The 22,230-nt window shown below is 36.7% G+C and overlaps 2 protein-coding genes across 3 annotated transcripts in view; both read left to right on the top strand.

The window, feature by feature from the left end:
- LOC107094857 (transmembrane prolyl 4-hydroxylase-like) overlaps nucleotides 1-2,888 on the top strand; it is an 18,373-nt gene extending 15,485 nt beyond the window's left edge. The window contains exon 8 of the mRNA XM_015390729.1: nucleotides 1,103-2,888. Within this exon, the coding sequence (XP_015246215.1) occupies nucleotides 1,103-1,120 (18 nt within the window). The 3' untranslated portion in view covers nucleotides 1,121-2,888. The remainder of the gene's footprint in view (nucleotides 1-1,102) is intronic.
- A 2,140-nt stretch (nucleotides 2,889-5,028) lies between these two features.
- LOC107094853 (sodium- and chloride-dependent creatine transporter 1-like) overlaps nucleotides 5,029-22,230 on the top strand; it is an 18,495-nt gene continuing 1,293 nt past the window's right edge. Inside the window, exons 1-11 of one of the 2 annotated variants that reach the window (XM_015390716.1) lie at nucleotides 5,029-5,589; nucleotides 6,678-6,980; nucleotides 12,516-12,647; nucleotides 12,729-13,050; nucleotides 13,553-13,685; nucleotides 14,808-14,942; nucleotides 15,105-15,208; nucleotides 17,996-18,120; nucleotides 18,201-18,313; nucleotides 21,541-21,681; nucleotides 22,050-22,152. In XM_015390716.1, the coding sequence (XP_015246202.1) occupies nucleotides 5,559-5,589; nucleotides 6,678-6,980; nucleotides 12,516-12,647; nucleotides 12,729-13,050; nucleotides 13,553-13,685; nucleotides 14,808-14,942; nucleotides 15,105-15,208; nucleotides 17,996-18,120; nucleotides 18,201-18,313; nucleotides 21,541-21,681; nucleotides 22,050-22,152 (1,642 nt within the window). In that variant the 5' untranslated portion in view covers nucleotides 5,029-5,558. Of the gene's footprint in view, nucleotides 5,590-6,315; nucleotides 6,390-6,677; nucleotides 6,981-12,515; nucleotides 12,648-12,728; nucleotides 13,051-13,552; nucleotides 13,686-14,807; nucleotides 14,943-15,104; nucleotides 15,209-17,995; nucleotides 18,121-18,200; nucleotides 18,314-21,540; nucleotides 21,682-22,049; nucleotides 22,153-22,230 lie in introns of those variants that run through there. The other variant, XM_015390715.1, reaches the window with a different exon arrangement.

The following is a 22,230-nucleotide window of genomic DNA, read 5'->3' as shown; positions in this document are numbered from 1 at the left end:
AGAAATAAATATGTTGCCTGGAATTCAGTAAGGAATCGGAATAAATGCAAAATAAAATCATACTATAAATTTGTTTTTATAAATATATATATATATACTTCTCTGAGTAACTCCCTTATAACCATATTTAAACTTGATGAATTGGGAACAAAATACAGTACACCAATTATTAGCAGACTGACTTATTTAGTTTAACTTTCTTTTTATCAAGACACCTATGCTGCTTTGATGAGTTCAGATAGCTCACTGTGGTAAGCATCTGATACCAGGCTGTTCTCTACAGCCTGGTATGATGTGTGTCACAGCTGCAGGTGAACTCAAACATATAATAAAAACATACTTTTTGGTTGATAAAAAGCTTGTTTAATTTTTCAGCAGGGTTCTCACAAAGCAAAACAGATTCTGACCCTATTTGATTTTACTACCTAAGAAATAAAATATTTTCATGTACCCCTTGCAATGCATTCGCAGACCACTAGGGGCACGCATACCCCTGATTGGGAAACTGGTTTAAATGAAGTCAAGGTACATTCAAATATAAAAATATGTTTTTATTTTTATTCCTAAAGTGTGTGAAGGTTTACAAGTGTTTTTTTTGTATTGTTTAAAGTTAAAAGTTTAAATTAACTGTCCTGAATATGCCTTCACGCCTGTTTTTTACCATGAAATGACTGAAATCCTTAAACTGTTAAGAAAAAGATCCACCTGCATTTTCAACGACCTGCCAAAAACCCAAACTAATGGGTGATCTAGCAACCTGAATTTCTTGGTCTTCTGCTGCCAAAACTCTCCTATATCCATGTCGCTCTCATCAGAAGATATTAAAGGACATGCAGTTTTCTCAATTTCTCGTTAAACTCAACTTCATCCTCCACAACAACTGTGCTGCAGGAGACTGTTTCATAACTGATAGGTTGTGAATTCAGCAACAAAATACTTAATTATACTTTAAAGTTCTGAATTATTTATTTAAACTTAGGCTTTTATGATAGACCTTTGTTCCTGTATATCTGTATTAATTAATCATTTCCCCTCCACTGTGGTGGGCCCACCACTCTCCATTCTCACCAGGCTTTAATGTTTCTCTGTCACTATTTCCCAGGTTGGATGGGCGAGCTAGACGAGTACTCCTTGCATGGTGATTGTCCTGTCAACCGAGGAGTAAAGTGGGTGGCCACCAGCTGGGTCAACGTTGACCCCAATTACCAGCAGCAGGCTCGCTACCAGAGACTAGTTGCTCAAAGACATCAAGCTAAGTCTGCCGTGGATGACCATTACCCATCTCTCTCACACGGCGACCTCCACCTGGATCTATAGCCAAGGCATTCATTTACCTAATAATTTATATCTGCTTTAAAATGCACCAATCCTTCTAGTTAGGTCTGACTAACATTTACACACCGTAAGATAATATGGAGCACTTTGCAAACATCATGAACCCCTAACATTAGATCATAGATACCCCTTACATTAAGTCGGATTGGTTGGTTTACGGCTGTCTTTGAGCAAAGCTTTTCAGGGTTTCCGAAGGACTTAATGGGCTCCTCTGAAAATGTTTAAGTGCATATTGTTGTTGCTCAAAGTGCCAAACTTATGTCTCACAGACATAACAGCATCTCTGCAGTAAGAAGTGAGTCCCAAAGAGCTGTTAGCATAGGTTTCTTTGTTTCCTGAAGATGAGATTAGCAGATGCAATTAACAGTCCTTATTGGTTTATTATTTCTCAAACTGTTTAAAAATCTGAGCATGTTATGTAAAGTAGTGCTATGATTTGCTTCTTGAATTTTTTTTTTCAACTTTTCACAGCTAACAATACAATTTGTTATTGATCCTGAATCACTTTACTTTGTGTAGGCCTAACAATAACTTTTTAGATGCCTTTATTAAACATTTAATGATTCATAGGCTAATGTTGGACAGATCAACAAGCTTAAAATTGTAATTAAAATCATTTTTAGTACAGGGGATTTAAATTAAATTTATTTAAATCTTCCAGTGTCAAAAACATGTTAAGATCCTTAAAAGAAAGTCTGGAAGCTGTTGCTCAAGACCACCTTAAATGAACTCAAGCAGGTCACTAACATCAAGTGATAAAGGGAGGTTCAGGACTTTTGAACTGGTCTAAGCCTGTATGAAAGTTGCACAAATTAGCATCACATATTTCTTCATGAAATCTCCATTTCAATGTTAACAGGACAGATTCACTATAATTTATGATTTGTTAAAAAAAAAAAAAAAACGTTTTGTGAAAAATGTAAGAGATTAAATGTTTTAACAACTTAACAGCACCTTAATAATAAATGATAGATTTAGAGGGATTGGTATTTATAAACACAGAGAAGAGATATCCAAAACAGGCTGTCTGATAATGGCCAGCTTAATTGCACTCTGTCTGAGTAGATGAGGCCTCTGCCCCTGATTCAGGTCATTTTAATTTATTGATATGAAATTGAAGCCATTTTCTTGTGGTCATGTGATAATTGTCGTCTGTGAATGTATTCCTGATGGAAAGTGCTTCTCAGATATAATGTGTCAGCTCATTTTTTCATCTTCATGTCCAGAGTTATTGATATTGGTCGCAAAGTGTTATTTAATAAAGCTTTGTTTAAAATCCAACAGTCAGGACTATACTGGGCTGGATAGAATAATGCAAAGCCAGTCCTTCAGGTAAAAGTCAAGTCTAGATCTTTGGTCTGTTTTACTGCGCGTTAATATCTGCACAACACAAATGTATTTATTGTCTGTGTCTATTTATTTATTTATTTATTACCATCATTTGGTCATTTAAGTTAAAGACGTGTATTTATTAATGGTTGACATTGCACTAAATCTGTAAGTGTGAACAATGTACTTGTGTGTGTTAAGACATTAAATCTATAAAGCTATGTTTTATGAACAGTGTTTGGTTGTTTGATTCTTTACTGAAGATGCCAAAGCACCTTTTGGCCACTAGGTGGCATCAAGTGCTTCCAATCCGATGCATCAAACTTAAAAATCTAATTCAGACATTGACGACAACTATGATGCAATTTAAAGAGATTTCATAGGTGTCATACAATACATGTATCTGTGGCTACATATATTTGGCAATACTTAATGCAGTATTATTTCAGTGTTTTCAAATCTCTAAAGAAACGGGAATGATTCTTACATTAAAATTTACCATTAATCTGTTCATGTCATTTTTGTTCACAAAAGTTTAAAAGTTAAATTTAGAATTGGATGGTGTCTGAATTTATAGTATTATGTGGTAAAATATAGGTGAATAGTTGTCTGATTTAGACTAGCATTGGAATTCCTGTGACCCTAACGATCACTTTAGTTTACCAGCACTGCTATGCAGTCTGTTCGTATAAGTATCACAAACTCTATTAACTAGTAGAATAGGGATTTCTCTGTCTTAATATGTTGATCATTGTTTTTTAAAACTTACAGAAAAAACATGCCATTTCACATTTTATATTTCCGTGGGTTTCTAAAAAGAATGTCAAGATTGTTTTCTATCTCGACCTTTAAGTGCCCCAAAAATTTAAAACAATTATCTGGTGACTAATACTGTGTTTTCAATGTTTGAATGTTTTGTATACCATATAACAGACAGACAACCTCTAAGATATAGAAGGTAATTTAAATAGTTATTTATTTTCCTATATTTCAGTTAAAAAAGTGAACATAGGAAGTTGTTAGAAATATATCAATTTTATATGTCTGTAAACTTTGATTATTTTGAATTTTTAATGGCATTTTCAACAATGTTGTTCAGGAAGTTTACATAAAAATGTTAGGTAATGCCCATATTATTCAAAGGCAAAACTGCTGACTTTACAGTGACATAAAATTACTTTAAAAGGTTGCATGATGCTGTATGCTAGTGTATTATTAGGAAGTTAAGGAAGGAAAACTGAGAGCAAAGGTTCAGGGTAACTGCAACCTTGCAGAGGCTGTAAGAAAATGTTTCATTGTGAAATATTCAAAAGGTGTGGCTGCAACTGAAGTCAATGCACGGATGTACCCAAGGCATGCACTCTGACTGTTGCATTCCTTGAATTAAGCCCACTTTAGAGTGGAAAAGAGTGAAAGGACTAAAGTCAATCATCTTTTCAGTTTGTGAATATAGCAAATTATGCATTAGTTTAAGAAACCAGGGTCACAAAGTAGGAAAGAAGATTGTAGTGGTAGAGGATCCATGTTGTTATGGAGCCATGAGGTCTGTCTGCTGACCAGCTTTATGAATATATAGATTTAATTTTCCAGTAGAATTTGGAATCCGATCAGCCTGCGGAAAATAACCAGTTGGAAAATTGATTTCCTCCTAGAGTTAGAGTTAAAATTAAGTATTTAGGATAACTGGAAATTGGTTTTTACTGTCAGTTTCTTGTTTGAAGCATTGTATGGATTCGTCTGCTTTAGATACTTTTGACTATTGATTTTTTTGTTTTGTTTTGTTTTCATTCAAAGATGGACTCGCTGCAATGGTCCTGCTGCATAACTCAAGGTCATGAACTAATACGTTTTTTTTAATCAATTATTTTAATGTAGCCAATTTTTTTTTTTTTTACTTATTAATGTTTTTTTATACAGTCTATTATCGCTTAGGTCATTTATTGTAAACGGCCTTTACCTTTTTTAGCTCAACTTTACACATTTTCTTGAACCTTGTGATTAGAGGCTTCAAAAAAGTAAAAACCCCTGCCTAGTTTTCTGTCATCCTGTTTTCAAGCCATAGAGGACTTGAGTGGTCTGATATCACTGTGTTAAACATTAGTCCCCGGTTGTGGTGTGGAGATGCACATTCATATGTTTAGAACTAATTCTGAACCTGAAATACCCGCATCCGCCTGCGATATATAGAAACATTTCCCAGTGATATCAGGTCAAGGACGTATAGAACGCATCCTTGTCGTGACGCGTCCTGCCAGAGCGCTGTTGCTGATGCTGCGCGCGCTCCTCACCGGGAACTCCCCTCAGCCAATCACGTCGACCCACCGGCAGCGCGAGGAGGCGGGGGTAGAGAGTCGCTCACAGCTAACGGACTGTCGAGCCGAGCAGATCACATTCTCCGAGCCGTCGAACCGCGGCACCTCGCAGACCAGGGACCATGGACTTCTGACCGAGCTGCTGAATCCAAAACAATCATACAAATTATTCACCCAAAGGCTTAGTATCATTTTTCATTAAGGGTTCATCCATGAGATTCTTCAGGCTTACCTTTAAGTGCTTCGTCGACTGCTTTTGAATCTCCTCCTTGTCAACGGCTCAACTGACCGCGGCGCTTTGTGACATTTTTCCATCTCTTTCGGCTGAGCTGAGGGGTTCCAACGTGTGATATAGAAAAAAAAAACTGAATTTTTGTATTATTTCAGAAAGAAGAAATAAACTCAGAAAACAACAAGAACAATTGAGGCAGTGTAGCCTTTATGGTGGCTACATCTCTCTGTCTCCCCCTCTGAGCCAGTCGGGTACATATAAAGAAAAAACACACGAAAAAATACAAAACAAACAAATATTTTTCAAATTTAAAGACGATACCACCAAGCAGCTTATACCTTTCCCTTAATATGTCACCAGAGGTGGAAGAGAACAGCCAAGGTAAGTTTTTTATAAACATTTTCTTTGTTTATTTTACATTTTACAGCTGATTTAACATTCAACAACCATACAGCCATAATATATATGTATTATTTAAATCATCTGATTAACTTCTACACTGTTTACCTGGCATGAAACAGCCAAACATCACAGATGTCCTCCACTAGTTTCCGCCTTGATTGCTCAATGCATCATGAAATATAAAAATAGATGTGGCATATCCAGCCTGCAGGCATATTTAATCACTTGCTATCTGGAAGAAAAAAAAACATTTATTTCCCAAAGAAAATCCCCAGTGCTTCATCCCTCAGCTTGGTAAGGCTTATCCTGCTTTTATGCTTTAGCATTCTTAAAATAAGATAAGTCTAATCTCTTTATAAACCATTGTTTCTCATTATCTGTATTTGCCTATGAACCTGTTTTGATAAACAAACAGAATATCTCAAAAGCAGAGGCATCTTCTTTCCATGTTGATGCTTAAATCATTTCTCCCCATCTATTCCCCCCTCCTCATCTATATTCACACACCCTCAAACTGCTCTGATCTGGATTCATCCACCCCGCTTTGCATCAACACGCCTGACACTTAATATTATGGAATGCCACAAAATGAGGCCTAACCCTTATTTATTTGGTTATGTAAAACAGAAGAAAAAAGCTTTATGAGCACGACAGGAGCTGCAGTAATGTGCCTGTGCTTGGTTTGTGTGTGCTGCAGCACACAAATCAAGAGAGGCGCCGACAGAGAATGAACATCGGGGGATGGATCAGTGATCACAGTGAACTCCAACACACTGCGGGTGACAAAAAAATATAAAATAGCAAGACAGAGGAAGTGTCTAATGAGATGGGATTTGACTGTTTTCTGATCATGAGTCATTTTGCAATGAATGGGAAGCAAACTTATTTAGTTTTCATTCATTGTATGTCTGGCTGGAGAGACTGTGATTCATCAGTGATGACGTAGGATGTGCCACAGTTTGCTGTTTTATTTAGACGTGGTTCTCATACAGATCCATTTCCAATTCATTCATGGTTTCGCCTCATCCCATCTCTCCTGTGTCATTTGACCTCTCTTCTGTGTTCAGATGAAATCAATGTCTCCCAGATGGAGGCAGGGGCCCTGTCCGAGGAGGAGGGCGGGGGGTCAGCTCGCCCACTGGTGCCAGTGCTTGGTGCCGACCCAGGGTGTGGAGAGGGTGGAGGGGCTGGTCCACCACAGACCCAGGACGGGGCTGCAGCAGGGACTGGAAACGGGGCAGTGGCTGGACGGGATGGGGAGCGAGAAACCTGGACCAGGCAGATGGACTTCATCATGTCCTGCGTTGGATTCGCTGTTGGCTTGGGCAACGTGTGGCGGTTCCCATACCTGTGCTACAAGAATGGAGGAGGTGAGCTTTAAAGGCATCTGTATATCTCTGTTTTGACTGCAAACAGACTTGTACACTTAAATACAGACATTACATTGCTCTTGAATATGTCTATCCTGTTTTTCATATGATGCTCAGGACTAATTTTCAGAAATGATGGACATTGAAAAATTAGAAAGGTAAAATGGAATTAGGATTTCAGTTAAATCAATATTATGCACCAATCGATTATCTTGTTTCTAAATGAAGGCATCTTGAGTTGTTGCCAGCAGGTCAGATAGCTACAGATCAAAGTCATACTGTTACATAAAATCTGCAAACTAACACTTTTGAAAGTAAAAAAACCTCTTCAGATGGAATGAATGAGGATAATGTAGTAATTTCTCATGCATCAAAAATTCCCCAATCAACCAGATGGGGAAAAAAAGGAATTTGGTACTCACAAGTAAATGTTTGATTGATACATTTCCGATTAAACTTCATTTGAAGGGTAAAAATATCAAAATTCAGTTGCATATTTGTACATATCTGTTGATTTAGAAAACGTATATTCAATCTAACGCACTATATATACAAGATTATCTAAAGATAAAGAAAATAACTCAGATCAAATTAGCTGCCTTACACATGTTTATTAGATAAAAACAGTCAAAACTAACTTGATTTTATAGTTCTCAGTAGAAATACATGACATCAAACAAGTCATGCAAATACAACTCATTATGATTAAAGATAATTAAGTTTTGGATAATGCATCGTGTTGGGTCTTAGTATATGGAAAATGCAGCGCTTGCATTCAACCTGTTCACTTAGCAGTCGATCCCACCTGTGTTTTCCTAATGAGAATCAACTCCTCAGTGCAATTAACAATAATTCCCGATGAGCCTTGTTATCAACTGAGCAACAGGTCTATCTATAGGATTTCCCTCCCTAAAACTGCATCACTGTGTGAAAGCATTTGCATTTTGATCAGGCAGAGAGATCAATCGCACCCATTTGAGTTCCTCAGCTTTGTCAATTGTTGTGGTTTGTTTTAAACAAGAGTCGTTTTTTGGCTATAGCATTATTTGATAAGCAATGACGTGATGGAATCTATGGTATGTCAAGTGTAGACTTGAGGTTATATTTGAAAAACTTTTAAGCACCAAATCATTAATTTCAAACCATAGTATCTTTAAAGACACCATTCGGTTAAGTGTAGAGATTCTTTCTTTTTACCATGATTGTACTCATAGTAATTCAAATATCTTTATTTTAGCAGATCTTCTGTTGCTTTTTGTAGCCTTGTGGGGTTATCTGGTTTGTTATCTGTTTCTGTTTTAAGAATTTAGAGTTCCATCCCCCTGCCTTCTCCTGTGTGTGCGTGCCATCTCTGACTTTTGCGTTGGTAAAAAAGTCCAACTTCAAGGGATTAAAATCAGGCCTTGAACGCTTACCTAATCTACTATATTAATAAACAAATCTTAACCTCCCTAGCACTTCTTAGCTAAAACATAGCTTTTATAACACAGTTGCGCTCAAAATGATTTTAACTCCCGGCAGATGTTGGTTTGATGATTGTTTTAAAAGTTATATTTGATCACGTTTCTTCGCGACAATAACGTTAGAGTTTTGGAAGGACCGAGCCAGAATCTGGACTGGAATCTGATAGAGAATCTTTAGAAGAAACTAAAGATTAGGGTGATGACGAGGAGGCCTTCAGCTCATCATCAGAAATAATTTCCAGAGATTACAAAAAGCCAGTCAGCAATTATAAGAAGGTTCTTGTTGCTCTAATGCCAATACATATGTTTCAACTGATTGTAAGAGTATAAATAATTATTTTCAACATGCCATTCTGTTAAAATGTAACTAAAAAATCTGATTTTTTTTTTCTTAACCTATCAAACTTTTAGTGTATTTTATTTTTTTGAAAGATTTCTGTGTCTCATTTCCTGTCAGAAACCAACTTTTTGGCTGAATTGAAATGTACTTACTAGAGGTATTACCAACGTCCACTTTCAATAAATTATTTTAAATTAAATAGATGAATAGATAGGTTAAATATAATTACAATGCCTTAGACAATCTGATAGCTCCCAGATGAGAAAGTGAAAGAATGGCATGCTAAATGTAATAATTATGAGATAAATTGGAGGCATCCCTGCATGTTTTTTTTATTCAGGCACAACCCCAAACAGGCTTATTATTTGGCATCGTGGAAAAACAAATAAGATTACAAATAAATAAGATTAGGACAGAACTAAAGACAAGTCTTTTGTCCTTGGGAACAGTTTCTGGATCTCTGAAGGTGCTATGTTCATCTTTTCAAAGAATTTTACATAAGCATCTAAGGCAAGGGAATGTCTTAGCATCTTTATATGTACAGAGACTAAGCTGATTTTACAGACATGTCCTATGGTCTGTTTAAACTAAAATTTAAGCTTTGGAGCATAATGATTATCATTAGATTTGGAGGGAAAAGGAGGAATCTTGCAAACTTAAGAACAGGCTGTGAGGTAAAGAGATGGCAGCATCATATTTTGGGGTTGTTGAGCTACTATATTAACTGTTTCATTCCACAAATAAAGTAAAACGGGAAGAGGGAGAAGAAGGAAGTTGAACTTGGACAAAAACAGGTTTTCCTACTAACTCCAGCAATACAGCCAGATTATTGGTGAAGGGTTTTAAGGATAACAGAGTCATAGTCAAGTTTTGGAATATGCATCACAAACTCATGATCTCAGTCACATACAAACTGTTTTAAGGCCTCCTAAGATATTTATCTAAGTTATTCCAGTTTTTTCTAGAGGTATTGAACAAAATTCCAGCACAAATTGTGAAACCCTTTTGCAAAGATATCATTCAAAAATCACTTCTATTAGATTCTAAGTAGATCTATGTAAATTGTTGGATTTAAAGAACGTTCATAAACATATCAGCTAAAAAAATCTTGCTCATTAATCAGACATTTAATAAATAGAAATAATTTAAAGTGAAAGGAAGTTTAAGTCAGACAACAAGGGGAAAATAGGCTATTTTGAGGGTGTTTATAAAGTTCATGTTAATATCTTATTCTAAACAGATATCTGATTTTATGACACAACATTTTTACCAACAGGTTTAATCAATGAGTGCACTTTAAGTGTACAGTCTGTGGCCCACATGGTTAGCTATATACTGTAAAGTGCTGGCAGGGAAAGGCCTGCGTGCCTACGAACACGTAGCTCAAAGCTCTGCCTCCCCACATGATTCTTTATTTATTATAGTCAGCCACTGTTTAACAGTCGGACTTAGAACAAATAATCCTGCTGCATTTCTCCTGCACTCATTTGACTATAAGGCCTTTAACCTGCATTATGTCTTCTTTGTATAGTATTTCCCTTTGCCCGACAGTTACCTTACCTGACTGGGACTTTTGCCCTCGATTCTTCCTTATCACTGCCCTACCCACTTTTGAGGGTTTATTTTTAATGAGACCTTTCATTGAAATAAAGCTGAATTTGTGTTTGCCTTTCCTCGTGTGTCTGTGTCTTGTGACCTGCAGCTCTGATACCCACCTACTGGTATCATATAACAATAGGCTGCCTCACACAGTCCACCCCCTGCACGCCCGTCCTGCAGTCTTCAGGGATACTAAGTCGTTCTTTCTCACCCGGCTGTTGTCCTGATAAGGAGACATATGCATATGTTACACAATAACTCTCCTGATATGGCACCCATCCATTTGTCCTTCCAGCGTCAGCACGTTCTCATCCTCTGTGCCCTTGATCATTGCAGTCTACATTTTGTTACACAGCAAAGTTATCCTTCAACACCTGCCTGTAAATGAAACAAATTGGCACGGCCTTTGAAATTAGATTACGCCGCTGTAAAAATTATGTAACTAATCCCCTCCAAATCAGATGTTTGTCTGTAAATCAGCTGATGTGTCTCATCCTTTTAGGATTAAAAAGGATTTATTTAAGCTTGTCAGAGCCCTTTTCTTGATAATTTGAGCAATATGTTGAGATACGTCAGCGCAGGCTTCTGTCCTCTTCTTTCTTTCTCTCTCCATCTCTCTCAACCTTTTTCTCCCTTGACTCACAAATGCTTCCTTATATGGCTAAAGCCCTCTTCCCTCCGAAACGCAGCATGAAGAGAGAGGAGCTGAATGAGGTGTGAGCTGTCAAGTGGCATCACGGATGCAGAGCCCGCAAAGTTGTTGCCTCCATGTGTGATTTTTTTTAAATTTGTAAATTTTTTTAGATGCACCCTGTTAGAGCTCCACAGCGCTGTCCCAGTTCTCTGCCTGCATCTCATGTAATCTATCCATCTTTCCCCCCTTTCTTCTCGGCCTCGTTCTGCTCTGCGTCATCGCTGTCATGTGACTCTGTCCCATCTGCACACTATGTTGGCATCACTCAGCTCTGGTATTAACAAAACCAAGTGGTTGAAATTCCATTTAGCGATTTGAATTGCTCATCCCTAATTTCTATGCGTTTTTTTTTTTTTTTTTCTCCCCACATCGATCAACTCAAACTTCTGCTGAAGTATAAGGATCCAAAAGTAGGATTAGCACGACACAGAAAGCCGTTAACACAACATGTCTCTGTTTCCTGTTTATTGTCCTCTTATCATCTCCATTTCATAGTCCTTTTTTTGCCGTCTCACCCAGCAGCTGTCAAGTTGAAGGTCGATATTACACTCTACTTATGTGTTGAAACACTCGTAAAATTGGAGACATTGTGTTTATGTCGCATAGAGATTCCTGTCTGTCCTCCTGCCTGAATTCAACTTATGGTTTTTTTTTCACACCTGATATTGGTCTTTGCCCAGCTTTTGATTCCATATTTTAAAACCTTATCTCCTAATACTCCTTTATTTCTTTATCTCGCATAATTTATTTTAAAAAATCTAAGCATTTAAAAGAAAACAAAAATGGTTTAATAAACTGACGAATAATTAATCACTCCATGTCACTAGAAATTATTTTTCACTGGGTTCTGATCTTGATTCCCTTAAGTTTTGATTTTACAAAGAAAATAGTCGGTCTACTTCCAGTTTCTTTTAATGATCTTACGGAGCCTAACAGAACTCAAAAACATGAAGTTCTATTAAGTCTGCCATGAATAGTTAAAGATTGTTCATATTAGGTGAAGGGGCAAGGTCAGACCCGGTAGACAAGGTGTTGCTGATGAAAGTAAAGACCAAATAATATGCTGATGACAATATAATCGTCTTTAGTTTGTTGTAATTCCAATAAGCCCTGCTAACTGCTGTATAAACATACGTCTCCGTTCCTTAGAGAAGGTAGGCCCTGACTTCAGCGCTGAGATCTCCAAAACATTGCCAACACTTCCACATACAGCCTGTTTTATAGGAGGGTTGAAGCTCTAAAGAGTAAAACAGAAACTTTCCCTATGTTTAGGCTTTGAGCTAAGTACAGACGTGAGGTCTGGGTCAGTTTATCACTGTGATTCCGCTAGGTGATTAAAAGTTATCATCCTGTGACGGATGGGTCCTTTATTTTTAACCTAAAACAGGCCAAATTGAAAAAAAAAAAAACTTAAAATATTTCAAATGTGTGTTTCTCAGGGGTTTTCCTGATCCCTTACCTGCTGATCGTGTTCATCGGCGGAATCCCCGTCTTCTTCTTGGAGATCGCACTGGGCCAGTTCATGAAGCAAGGAGGAGTCTCTGCATGGAACATTGCTCCCCTCTTTAAGGGTAGAAACCTTTCTGTAATCCTCAGTAGACTGTGATACTCAGCTTTATGAAGAATATGACATAGTTTCTTCTGTTCTTTAGGTCTGGGACTTGCATCAATGGTGATTGTGTTTTTCTGTAATACCTACTACATCATGATACTGGTGTGGGGCCTCTACTTTTTCTTCCACTCTTTTACTAACCCACTACCCTGGGCCACCTGTGGACACCCTTGGAACACTCCCAACTGCACACAAGACTTCCGGCGTGCTTGCTACAACCGCAGCGCTCTACAGTCACCAGCTGCCACCTCCAACCCCCTGTCCACCCTGTCGCCACCAAACCTGACCTCCTCCCTTCTCCTGATCAATAACAGCTGCATGGAAACCGAGGGTCTGCGCTCCCCGGTCATCGAGTTCTGGGAGTAGGTTCAGATCCTTCAGTTAATCATGACAGATTGTAGAAGCAAAACTAAAAGATTGAAAATAATCATGAAAGGCTTTTCATTTTAATAGTTTTTAGTATATTACAAAAAAGTTACAAAAAAAAAAAACTATCTGCTGGACTTTGTTTCCAAGTTTGAAGATGTTTCGCTTCCAATCCAAGAAGCTTTTTAAATTCAAAATGTAAGAATTAGCGTTGAGTTCAAGTCTTTATAGAGTTTATTAAAACAAAGCCTTGTTTTTGCTGAGAAACATTTTTTAGTTTGTTTTTTTTTATATTTTATCCAAGGTTTTGATGTCTTTGCATTTATATTACATTTATTAGCCAAATGTCTGATTTGAATTTTTTTTTCAGGGCGAAAAACTGCTTAGTTCTGCATGAATTATTTCACTTTAACACACAGCTGGTGATTTTAAGCCATTCAGATTTTTTATTTGCCTAATTAGCCCATTTTTTGCTGCTCTTTTTTTTTTTTTTTTTAGACGTAAAGTGCTTCGCCTCTCTGGAGGTCTGCATGAGCCTGGTGCAATCTGCTATGAGATGGTGCTGTGTCTTATAGCCACCTGGGTCATTGTTTACTTCTGCATGTGGAAAGGAGTGAAATCTACTGGCAAGGTAATGTCCTATAGAGGCTAAACCCAAATCCCTAACATCACGAGTTATGTTTTAGTTTTACAGAAGGCAGGTTAATATATATGGTCTCAATGGGGAAAGCTGGTGAAGCACTTGTTTCTTTTCAGCTCCAAATCAGCTTTACCACTGATGAAAAAAAGCCGAAAAAAACAGAACTTTCAAAAGATTCTCTGAATATTTATGAAGGTCTTTTATAAAACCCTAGAAAACCCTGTTGATCCACCATTATTTTTCTAGAAAATAATATAAAATATAAAATACTGATAATCTTTTGAGGAATTACATTCTTCAAAACATTGCCATAATGACTAAATCCCTATTTTGTGACAAAAAAGTAGGTTCTTGAGTCTCTAGCCGCTATAAAGCTGCTAGAGGGAGGGTGAGAATAATGAATCAGATTGAACCCGCCTGCTGTAAGCCGCTTATTACCATTCCACTATGTACATGTTTGCAAGCTAAAAGGGGCATTTTCCTGACCATGTTTACGTCAGATCAAGACAAAATGTTCTCTTTCACCACTTTATTCCCACCAGACTCACACATTTACTCGGAGACTGGGAGTGGCCTCTTCAGAATAACTTGATTTAGAGTACTTTCAGAAAAGGTACACCTAAACACCCACTTCTGCAGGGCTTGTTTTTTCTGATTTCTCATCAACAGGCTTCATTTTCTTCTTCCTAACACGTATTACACATCTATTAAAAGAAAGACCTAGTGTGCCTCCATTTTTGTACTGAGTGTTTGCAAAGCAGGTAATCACCTATAAGTGATTACAACACTTGGTGTTACACAATAGCTCAAACTTAACGAAATCAACCTTTCTTTGTAAAATACCCAAACATGTTTTAACTTTTAAAGGGTTTGATATGCTTTGAACAGTTTCAGATTTTGCCATCATGAAGCCACAAACCTTAATGTGTTGTTTTTCTGTATTTGGAGGAAACAGTTATGTTAGTTATGTTAAATATTTTTTAATAGAATTCATGTTCCTTAAACTTAATACAAGTGCATTGTAGTTCACAATCTTATCCACCAATAAAAATATGACGTATGAGTTGATCTTTGATTGAATCTTTCGTTCATTTCTACCTTCAACTTCTTTAGGTTGTGTACTTCACAGCACTGTTCCCCTACCTGGTTCTGGTGGTTCTTCTGGCTCATGGAGTCACCCTACCTGGCGCTTTAGATGGAATTGTTTACTACTTAAAACCAGACTGGTCCAAACTGGGAGAAGCACAGGTGAAACTCTTACATTACATCCTTTTTTTGTGTGTGTGTGTTTAGTTTTTCTGTGCAGTAAACAAGCAATATAAAAGAATAAAAAAAAAAGAAAGAAAACAAAAAGACATCTTTATAAACAGATCAGAACTGTTGGAAATAGTGTTTTAATTTTTATGATAGGTTTGGATTGATGCTGGCACTCAGATTTTCTTCTCCTATGCCATCGGACTTGGTGCCCTAACGGCGCTGGGCAGCTACAACCGCTTCCATAACAACTGTTACCAGTGAGTTTATACACAGCATAAAATACAGACACCACTGATGCTGAAACAAGGCCAAGATTGACAAGAAGCCCTTACCTTACTTTTAATCCCAAAACACTCAAATATGGCCTTCCAATGTCATATTAGGGGTAGGTATTCATTTCTCTCTGGGTACCATTAACTTTAAACTTTCAAATGCCCTAAAAGTACAAATGAAAACTATAAATGACTGCTCAAAAATGACCTGTCCTCATTTCTCTTATTGCATTGGTTTTCACATGTTTCAAACATGTTTATGATATTGATTTCCTTGAGCAGCGGTTGCATAACTCTGCAGCAGTAATATCGCCTGCTGTCATAAATCTCACCATACAGCCTGTGTGTTTGGAATCCTATAAAACCAGGAATCTCATAAATATTTTTGCTATCAGGCATATCCTTTTCTTCTTTAACCATAATTGGAAGTTACAATATGATGTGCTGCTATGGTAAATTTTGAACACTACTACAGGTCAGAAAGTACAGGTCCTTCCAAAACTATTTATTTCCATTTAACTTTTTCCCATTTTATCAGAGTAAAAAACCTCAGTGCATTTTTTTGTGTCATTTCATGTGATAAACCAACACAAATAGGACATAGTTGTGAATTCAAAAAAGGAAATGTTAGCTTTCAAATTTTTGTTTACAGACAGAAAAAAATATTTTATTTCTTACCTCTCTGAGTCAATCACATGAAGAACCTCCTTAGGGCCAAATGGCTGCAAGTACCTCTTTTTCGTCACCACCACTTTGTATCTAAACACTGGATTGATTGTCTGTTTTTGTGTAAGAAATAATTCAAACTCAAGAGTAAATGAATATGCATCTTTTAACAGCAGTTTTCAAATATTCCCACAGTTTTTTATTCAGGTTTAAACACCTAAAAAATGCTTAAACGTTTCGCATGGAGTTCTGCCTGAATGATAATAGCTACTCTGCTAGATGGGGAATTTTGCCTCAGGTTCAGCCTCCAATAGTATTGTTTTAAAGACTGTCCTGGATTTAGCTTCATCCATCTTGTCATCCGCTTTATTCAGCCACCAAATCCCTACTTAGGAAAATGTTTTCACACAACATAATGCTGCCATCACCAAGTTTCAGGGTCAAAAGTGCTCCTTTATTGCCACATCCTGGTTTGCTTGCAGGGCATACATTTTCTTTCATTTTCACTAATAGGTCAGATTCTTTGGTGCGAGGCAAAAATCCCTATTACCTCTGACCCAATCAGTTTACTCTATGCCTGCAGCTCCTTCATAGCTGCATGTTTCATTTCCTACTTCCCCGGTCAATCCTTACCTTGCCTGTCCTGTCAGTAGAGGTGGACAACCAAGCCTTAGACGATGTGCCATATCTCTCTATTTAAAAAGATGGGTTGAAAAGCACTCTGTGGGACGTTCAAAGCTTGGGAAAATGTTTTCCCAAACAACCCTGCTTTAAAACAGACACATAATTTCATCCCTGATCTCTTTTATGTTGTCACACTAATGTTTGCCAACAGAACCCAGAGGTCCAAACAAAATGGGTAGATCCGTAGTGATGTTAAATAACACCAAAGTTGTGTGTGTTGATTAACTAGGTGACCTTATAAAACAGTTGGTTGACCACGACTTTATTTGAATACGAGATATAGAAAACTCCTTTTTTTCCTCCTCACAATAATGCAGTACTCTGTGTTGTTCTAGAGCATAATGTTGCCAAAAAATAAAGAACATGTTCTAATAGCAACAACGCAGAAATGTGATAAAGTTTAATGAATTTAAGCTACTTTTGCAAAGTAATGTTGAAAAAAACTAAAATCCATCTTTAATGGTCCATCATGTATGTTTAGAAATCAAGTCAATCTTCTGCCCCCTCTGTTCATGCTGTTGTCCAGACTGAAATATCTAGAGTTGTTGGATAGGGTACCTTAAACACACCGACACATGACTGGGCGGCAACTAATGTCCCAACTATTTTTATAGCGTGGTTTCTCTTCTTTAAGACAAAAAAAAACAAAACTATTTCGCTGAACTGAGCTCCATTTTCCTTTATGTTATCGTCTGTTTTCCTTGTTTGGATGCTATGAATAATCGGGATTATGGCACACATTCTCAGACAATCTCTCCTCAAATGGATTGAAGGTGTTTGCTACTTGCTGTTTACAGGAGGGGTCACAGAAGTGCTTGTGTAAAGAGTAAAAAAAAAAGGAAAAGAAAATTCCTAGAGGCTGTTGACATTTTACTCAGAGGAGGGTTCTCCTGAACATAACCATGTAACACTGTTAGAGAAACCACAGCAGATGTTGTTTATACATTCCTCATATCTTTGTGGAGTTCCAGTTTTTGTTGTGCATTGTGCTACTCTAGACCTTAACAGCTGTGTTAATACAAAAACAGACTAAACGGTTGGATTTTGTCATGTACCTCAGTATTTCCAACAAGAAATATTTCAGAGACTGTACAGAGAAGTTCTCCAGCATTAGTTGACTCAGATGACTGATCATAATAGCAGACAAAATGGAAATCTAAATTAGACTTGCAGCTTCTTTGGTTCTCTGGGGCATTAGCTCTTTTTCCTACCTGCCAACTAAGAAGGTTTCGTCTTTTAGAAAATTGCTATTGATCCCTAATTTACCATCCGAGTCCATCTCCTCTTTGTCTGGGTCTGTCTTGAGTATGTTACATAAGCCTAAGTTACATCATATGGTCCAGTGTGTTTTCCCCACTTTTTTCCTTTTTAACTTCTGTATTCGTGTTTTTTTTTTTTTTTTTTTTTTTCATTTTTCTGTAGGGATGCTTTTGTCCTGGCTATGATCAACAGTGGAACCAGTTTTTTTGCTGGCTTCGTTGTGTTCTCTGTTCTGGGCTTCATGGCTGCGGAACAGGGAGTGGACATCAGTAAGGTGGCTGAGAGTGGTGAGTGTGCAGCTATTTGTTATGAGTCATTCTAAGTATTGAAGGGTTTCATTATTCTGACTGTGTTTCTTTGTTTGCAGGCCCAGGCCTGGCTTTCATAGCCTACCCCAAAGCTGTGACTCTGATGCCTCTGGCGCCACTTTGGGCAGCGCTATTTTTCTTTATGTTGCTCATACTGGGCCTGGACAGTCAGGTAACGGTGATATTTAACCTTGGTAAAATACATCAGCTCAGATGGAGCAGGGCTAAACACCTTATCCTGACACAGTCACCCTACTTAACTTGAAAAGAAATGCAGTTTGCATAGACTAGCCACAGGCAAAGTTGTTGAAATGATTTTATGGGTTCAAGGATGATTTTATTTCAAGTAAAATAATTAAAACACTTGCTTTGAATGAAAAAATAAAACAAGATCTGGAGGCAAACTTTAAACTTACTTCAAATTTTCTCAAATGGCGTTAAAATGATGCAATCACATCTATGCTGTAATGAGAAAAACAATTATTCACACTTGAATGCCTCCAATCATCAAATAAATATATAAATGTTAACTAAACTAATATGTTTTAAACAAGTGTAACATTGATTTATTACAAGTAAAAGACCTCCAATCTAAGCTAGTCTTTTCAATTATGAAATAACTATATTTTTAGAAAGATTACAATAATTTATTTAAACTATTTTACTACCAGAAATGTTCAATCAATGAGTCTCTTAAATCAAACCTGCTTCAAAACCTTAAATATCTATCCTTATCTATCTACTTCAACAAAGCGTGTCTTAATAAAAGGAAATATTAATGAAACACATAAGAAAAAACACATCACATCTATCAGTCTGGAAGCTATTTGCAATGTACTGGGACTTCAGTAAACCAAGGTGAGAGCCATATTTCCCAAATGATGAAAATCGAGAATACCGGTAGTCAACCTTCTCAGGAACGTTACCCTTCCAAGTGGAGAAAACTAACCTAAGTACACAAACAAAATCCCCTTTGAATGACCCAAAAAGGAAAAGCTAAATGCAAAGCTAAATTAGCTGCCCAGACAAAGCTTAAAGCTGCTGTCATACAGCCATAAACAGGCTGTAGCTGTTTGAAAATCCTCCATCTGGGTTAAATTACAATATATCTGCAAAAGCAAATGTGTGAAAATCTTTGGCTGTGCTGTAAAAGACTCAATGACTGTCGTTGCAAACTTGTTATTAGATTTATTTATAGGGACAGGTTGGTTTGGGTAGCTTTCTCCCCTCAATAAATGAAATAATGATTTTGTTTTAGAATTTTACATAAACCTTTAGCATCAACAACAGAATATATCTTTAAAGAAGTATATACTTATACACCAAGATTTGGTCAAATAGTCCTCGGAGAATTGAAATTGAGATTGGAACTTTTAAACGTATTCCACAAGCTTTTGGAATTAATCTTATTAAAAACTGGAGCCTTTATCTTGCCAAAATTCATACTCTTTATTTATTTATTTGTTTATTCATTTATTTATGTGATGGACTGTACTGTTTTCAAGTTTAGTGAACAAATGTCTAATTACTTTAAGTTTGGCGTTTGGGGATTGCATTGATTTGTCACTGTAATTAATTATCATTCTAATGTAATATCCAATGCTACCCCAGTTTTTAACAATGTGATTTAAACTCTACATCAGATGACAAATAAGTGGGAAGAATGGTTAGAAACCAACCAAAAATCACCAAGGCTTAAGCCTGTCATAAACGGGAAAATTCTGAAACACCAGTATCAGGTTTTACATCACCACAAAGTGAGAAGATACTAACCAAGATTTATATTTATATTCTTAAGCTCATCAAAAATGCGCAGCTGCCTAATTTTGCCTTTGCTGTAAAGATTTTTGACAAATTAGCCATTCTTCTAAACTTACCAGAGGTTTTTGTTTTTATTCAAATTGGTTATTTAAATCTTTCACTCACAGTGTAGCACATATACTTTTTTATTTCACATATTTTTCTTCTCAAATTCTTTTGCACAATCGTATTCGATGTACCACATCCATTTTAAAGTTTGGCATTTCTTAGGACACTCTTTGTCATGTGTCTGCTTGGGCCAGCGCCTACTTCTATTGTCTGATAGTCCAGAGATTTCTCAATGACCTTCTGTCTTGTTCACACAGAGACGGTCTGTCTGCTCTCAGATCCATTCATTTACTCTCACTTCTCATTCTTTTTGTCATTTCTCCTCCTTTTGTCCCCATTTTCGTTTTCATTCTTTCATTGCCAGGTGGCACAAGAACATGCTGGTTCCATATCGAAAGCAAAACTGTTTCCCACGAGCAAAAAAATTATAATAAAAATAATAAAAGGAACAACATTCAAATATCCATTCTATTTAGTATTTTTCTTTAGATTTAAAGCTTTTAGTTTGACCACTTAAGGAAGAGGAGTCAGTGGATTTATTGAGCAGTAAGAAACAAAGAACGTCATGTCCACTGTAAAATCCAATACAGACCCATTTAATAAATTAGAATGTTGTTGAAAGGTTAATTAATTTTTAGTAGCTTAATTCACTAAGTAAAACCTATTATATAGATTATTGACACACATTTTCTGCTTACAGTGAACAAAAACAATGCATTTAAGACAGGAATATTACATCAAACCAATAAAAACATTTGTTCTAACAGGTTTAATTTAAAACAGTAAAAATATCTTACTTCTTTCACTTCTAATATAATTGCGTATTATTGTCGTTATTTTGATTTTAAATTAAATATCATTGAAAGGTCAATCCAACTCAAATAATTAATAATAATTTCTAAATTATATTTAAGAGGATTGTTGCTGCAAAAAGTGTAAAATTACCTGTAAATGAATCAGTAACATATCAACTCTAAAGAAATAAGTAAAAAATATTCAGATACAATAATAACTTGTATAAATTAGGTAAAACAAGTAAAACACGAGTTAAAAAGTTCTGGTTAACTAGAAAAAGCCAAGGAAGGGAAAATATATAGAAAGTTAAAATATGGACTGAACCATTTTGTCTTTTGCTCTAAATGAAAGCTGCGAGCCTGTAGCGCGCTGCTACTTGTAGTATATAAAGTAGCTTTATCAGAAAATGTTTGTCAGTAACATGTTGTGTTTCTCATGGTTGCAGCTATTTTCAAACCACATTTTCCTCCTTTTTGCCAGTGAGAAAAATATGTGGTTGCCTTCTTTCAGTCAGCTCACAAGCAGGTCACAGCAAGAGATGGAGCTGGAGAAAGCTTGGGTGGCTTCTCTCCTTTATTTAGCATTTCCTTAGAAACCGTTAAAACTGCAGGAAGAGTTTTTGAAAATTGAGCTTTCTTAAAACCTATGAATATCTGGGGCAGGCCTTCCGCAGCATAACAAGTTAGAAGTTTCCAAAGTCATGAGCCTTTTTCCTTCCTTCTCTCTTCTGTGCAGTTTGTTGGGGTCGAAGGTCTGATAACAGGAATCATGGACATGTTGCCTCCTAAATCTGCCCTCAGCTCTCTGAGACGAGAAGTAGTTGCTGCCATCTGCTGCGTCATCTGCTTCTTTATTGACTTGTCCATGGTCACAGAGGTACTGAAAGACATTTTTTGTGTGTTTAACTCATATTTTTTAATCATAACTTAGTATTATTAGCACTTTAGACAGTTAGAATACGGCACATAAACTATTTAAGTGCCGCATTGAAATGTGAACTCCATCATAACAAAGTTTAGGTGAAAACTTTTTCTTCCCTATTCTTTATATCAGCACTGCTGTATAGTCTTTTATTCTTTTTTTTTTTTTTTTAGCTTTTTTTAATAGTATAACGATGTCTTATCCTCTACTGTCTATATTATGTTCTATCTATACTGTGTTTTTTTTTTTGCTGTTGACAAAATAGGAGTTTTCTATTTAGTTGTAAATGTTTTGATGCTAACTGCTCTTTCTGGTTCTGTCAGGGAGGGATGTATGTATTCCAACTTTTTGACTACTACTCTGCCAGCGGCATCACCCTGTTGTGGCAAGCCTTCTGGGAGTGTGTTGTGATCGCCTGGGTTTATGGTGAGTTAATACCTTGCACCTCCAGCAGAGTCAACAGAGACTGCACCGCTGGGTGGTTCAAAGCAGTTTCCTTGTATC

The sequence above is a fragment of the Cyprinodon variegatus genome, unplaced genomic scaffold, assembly GCF_000732505.1.
Source record: "Cyprinodon variegatus isolate N-32 unplaced genomic scaffold, C_variegatus-1.0 Scaffold509, whole genome shotgun sequence".
Taxonomy (NCBI): domain Eukaryota; kingdom Metazoa; phylum Chordata; class Actinopteri; order Cyprinodontiformes; family Cyprinodontidae; genus Cyprinodon; species Cyprinodon variegatus.
Note: the sequence above shows the minus strand (reverse complement) of the source record. Positions and strands in the feature narration are given on the sequence as shown.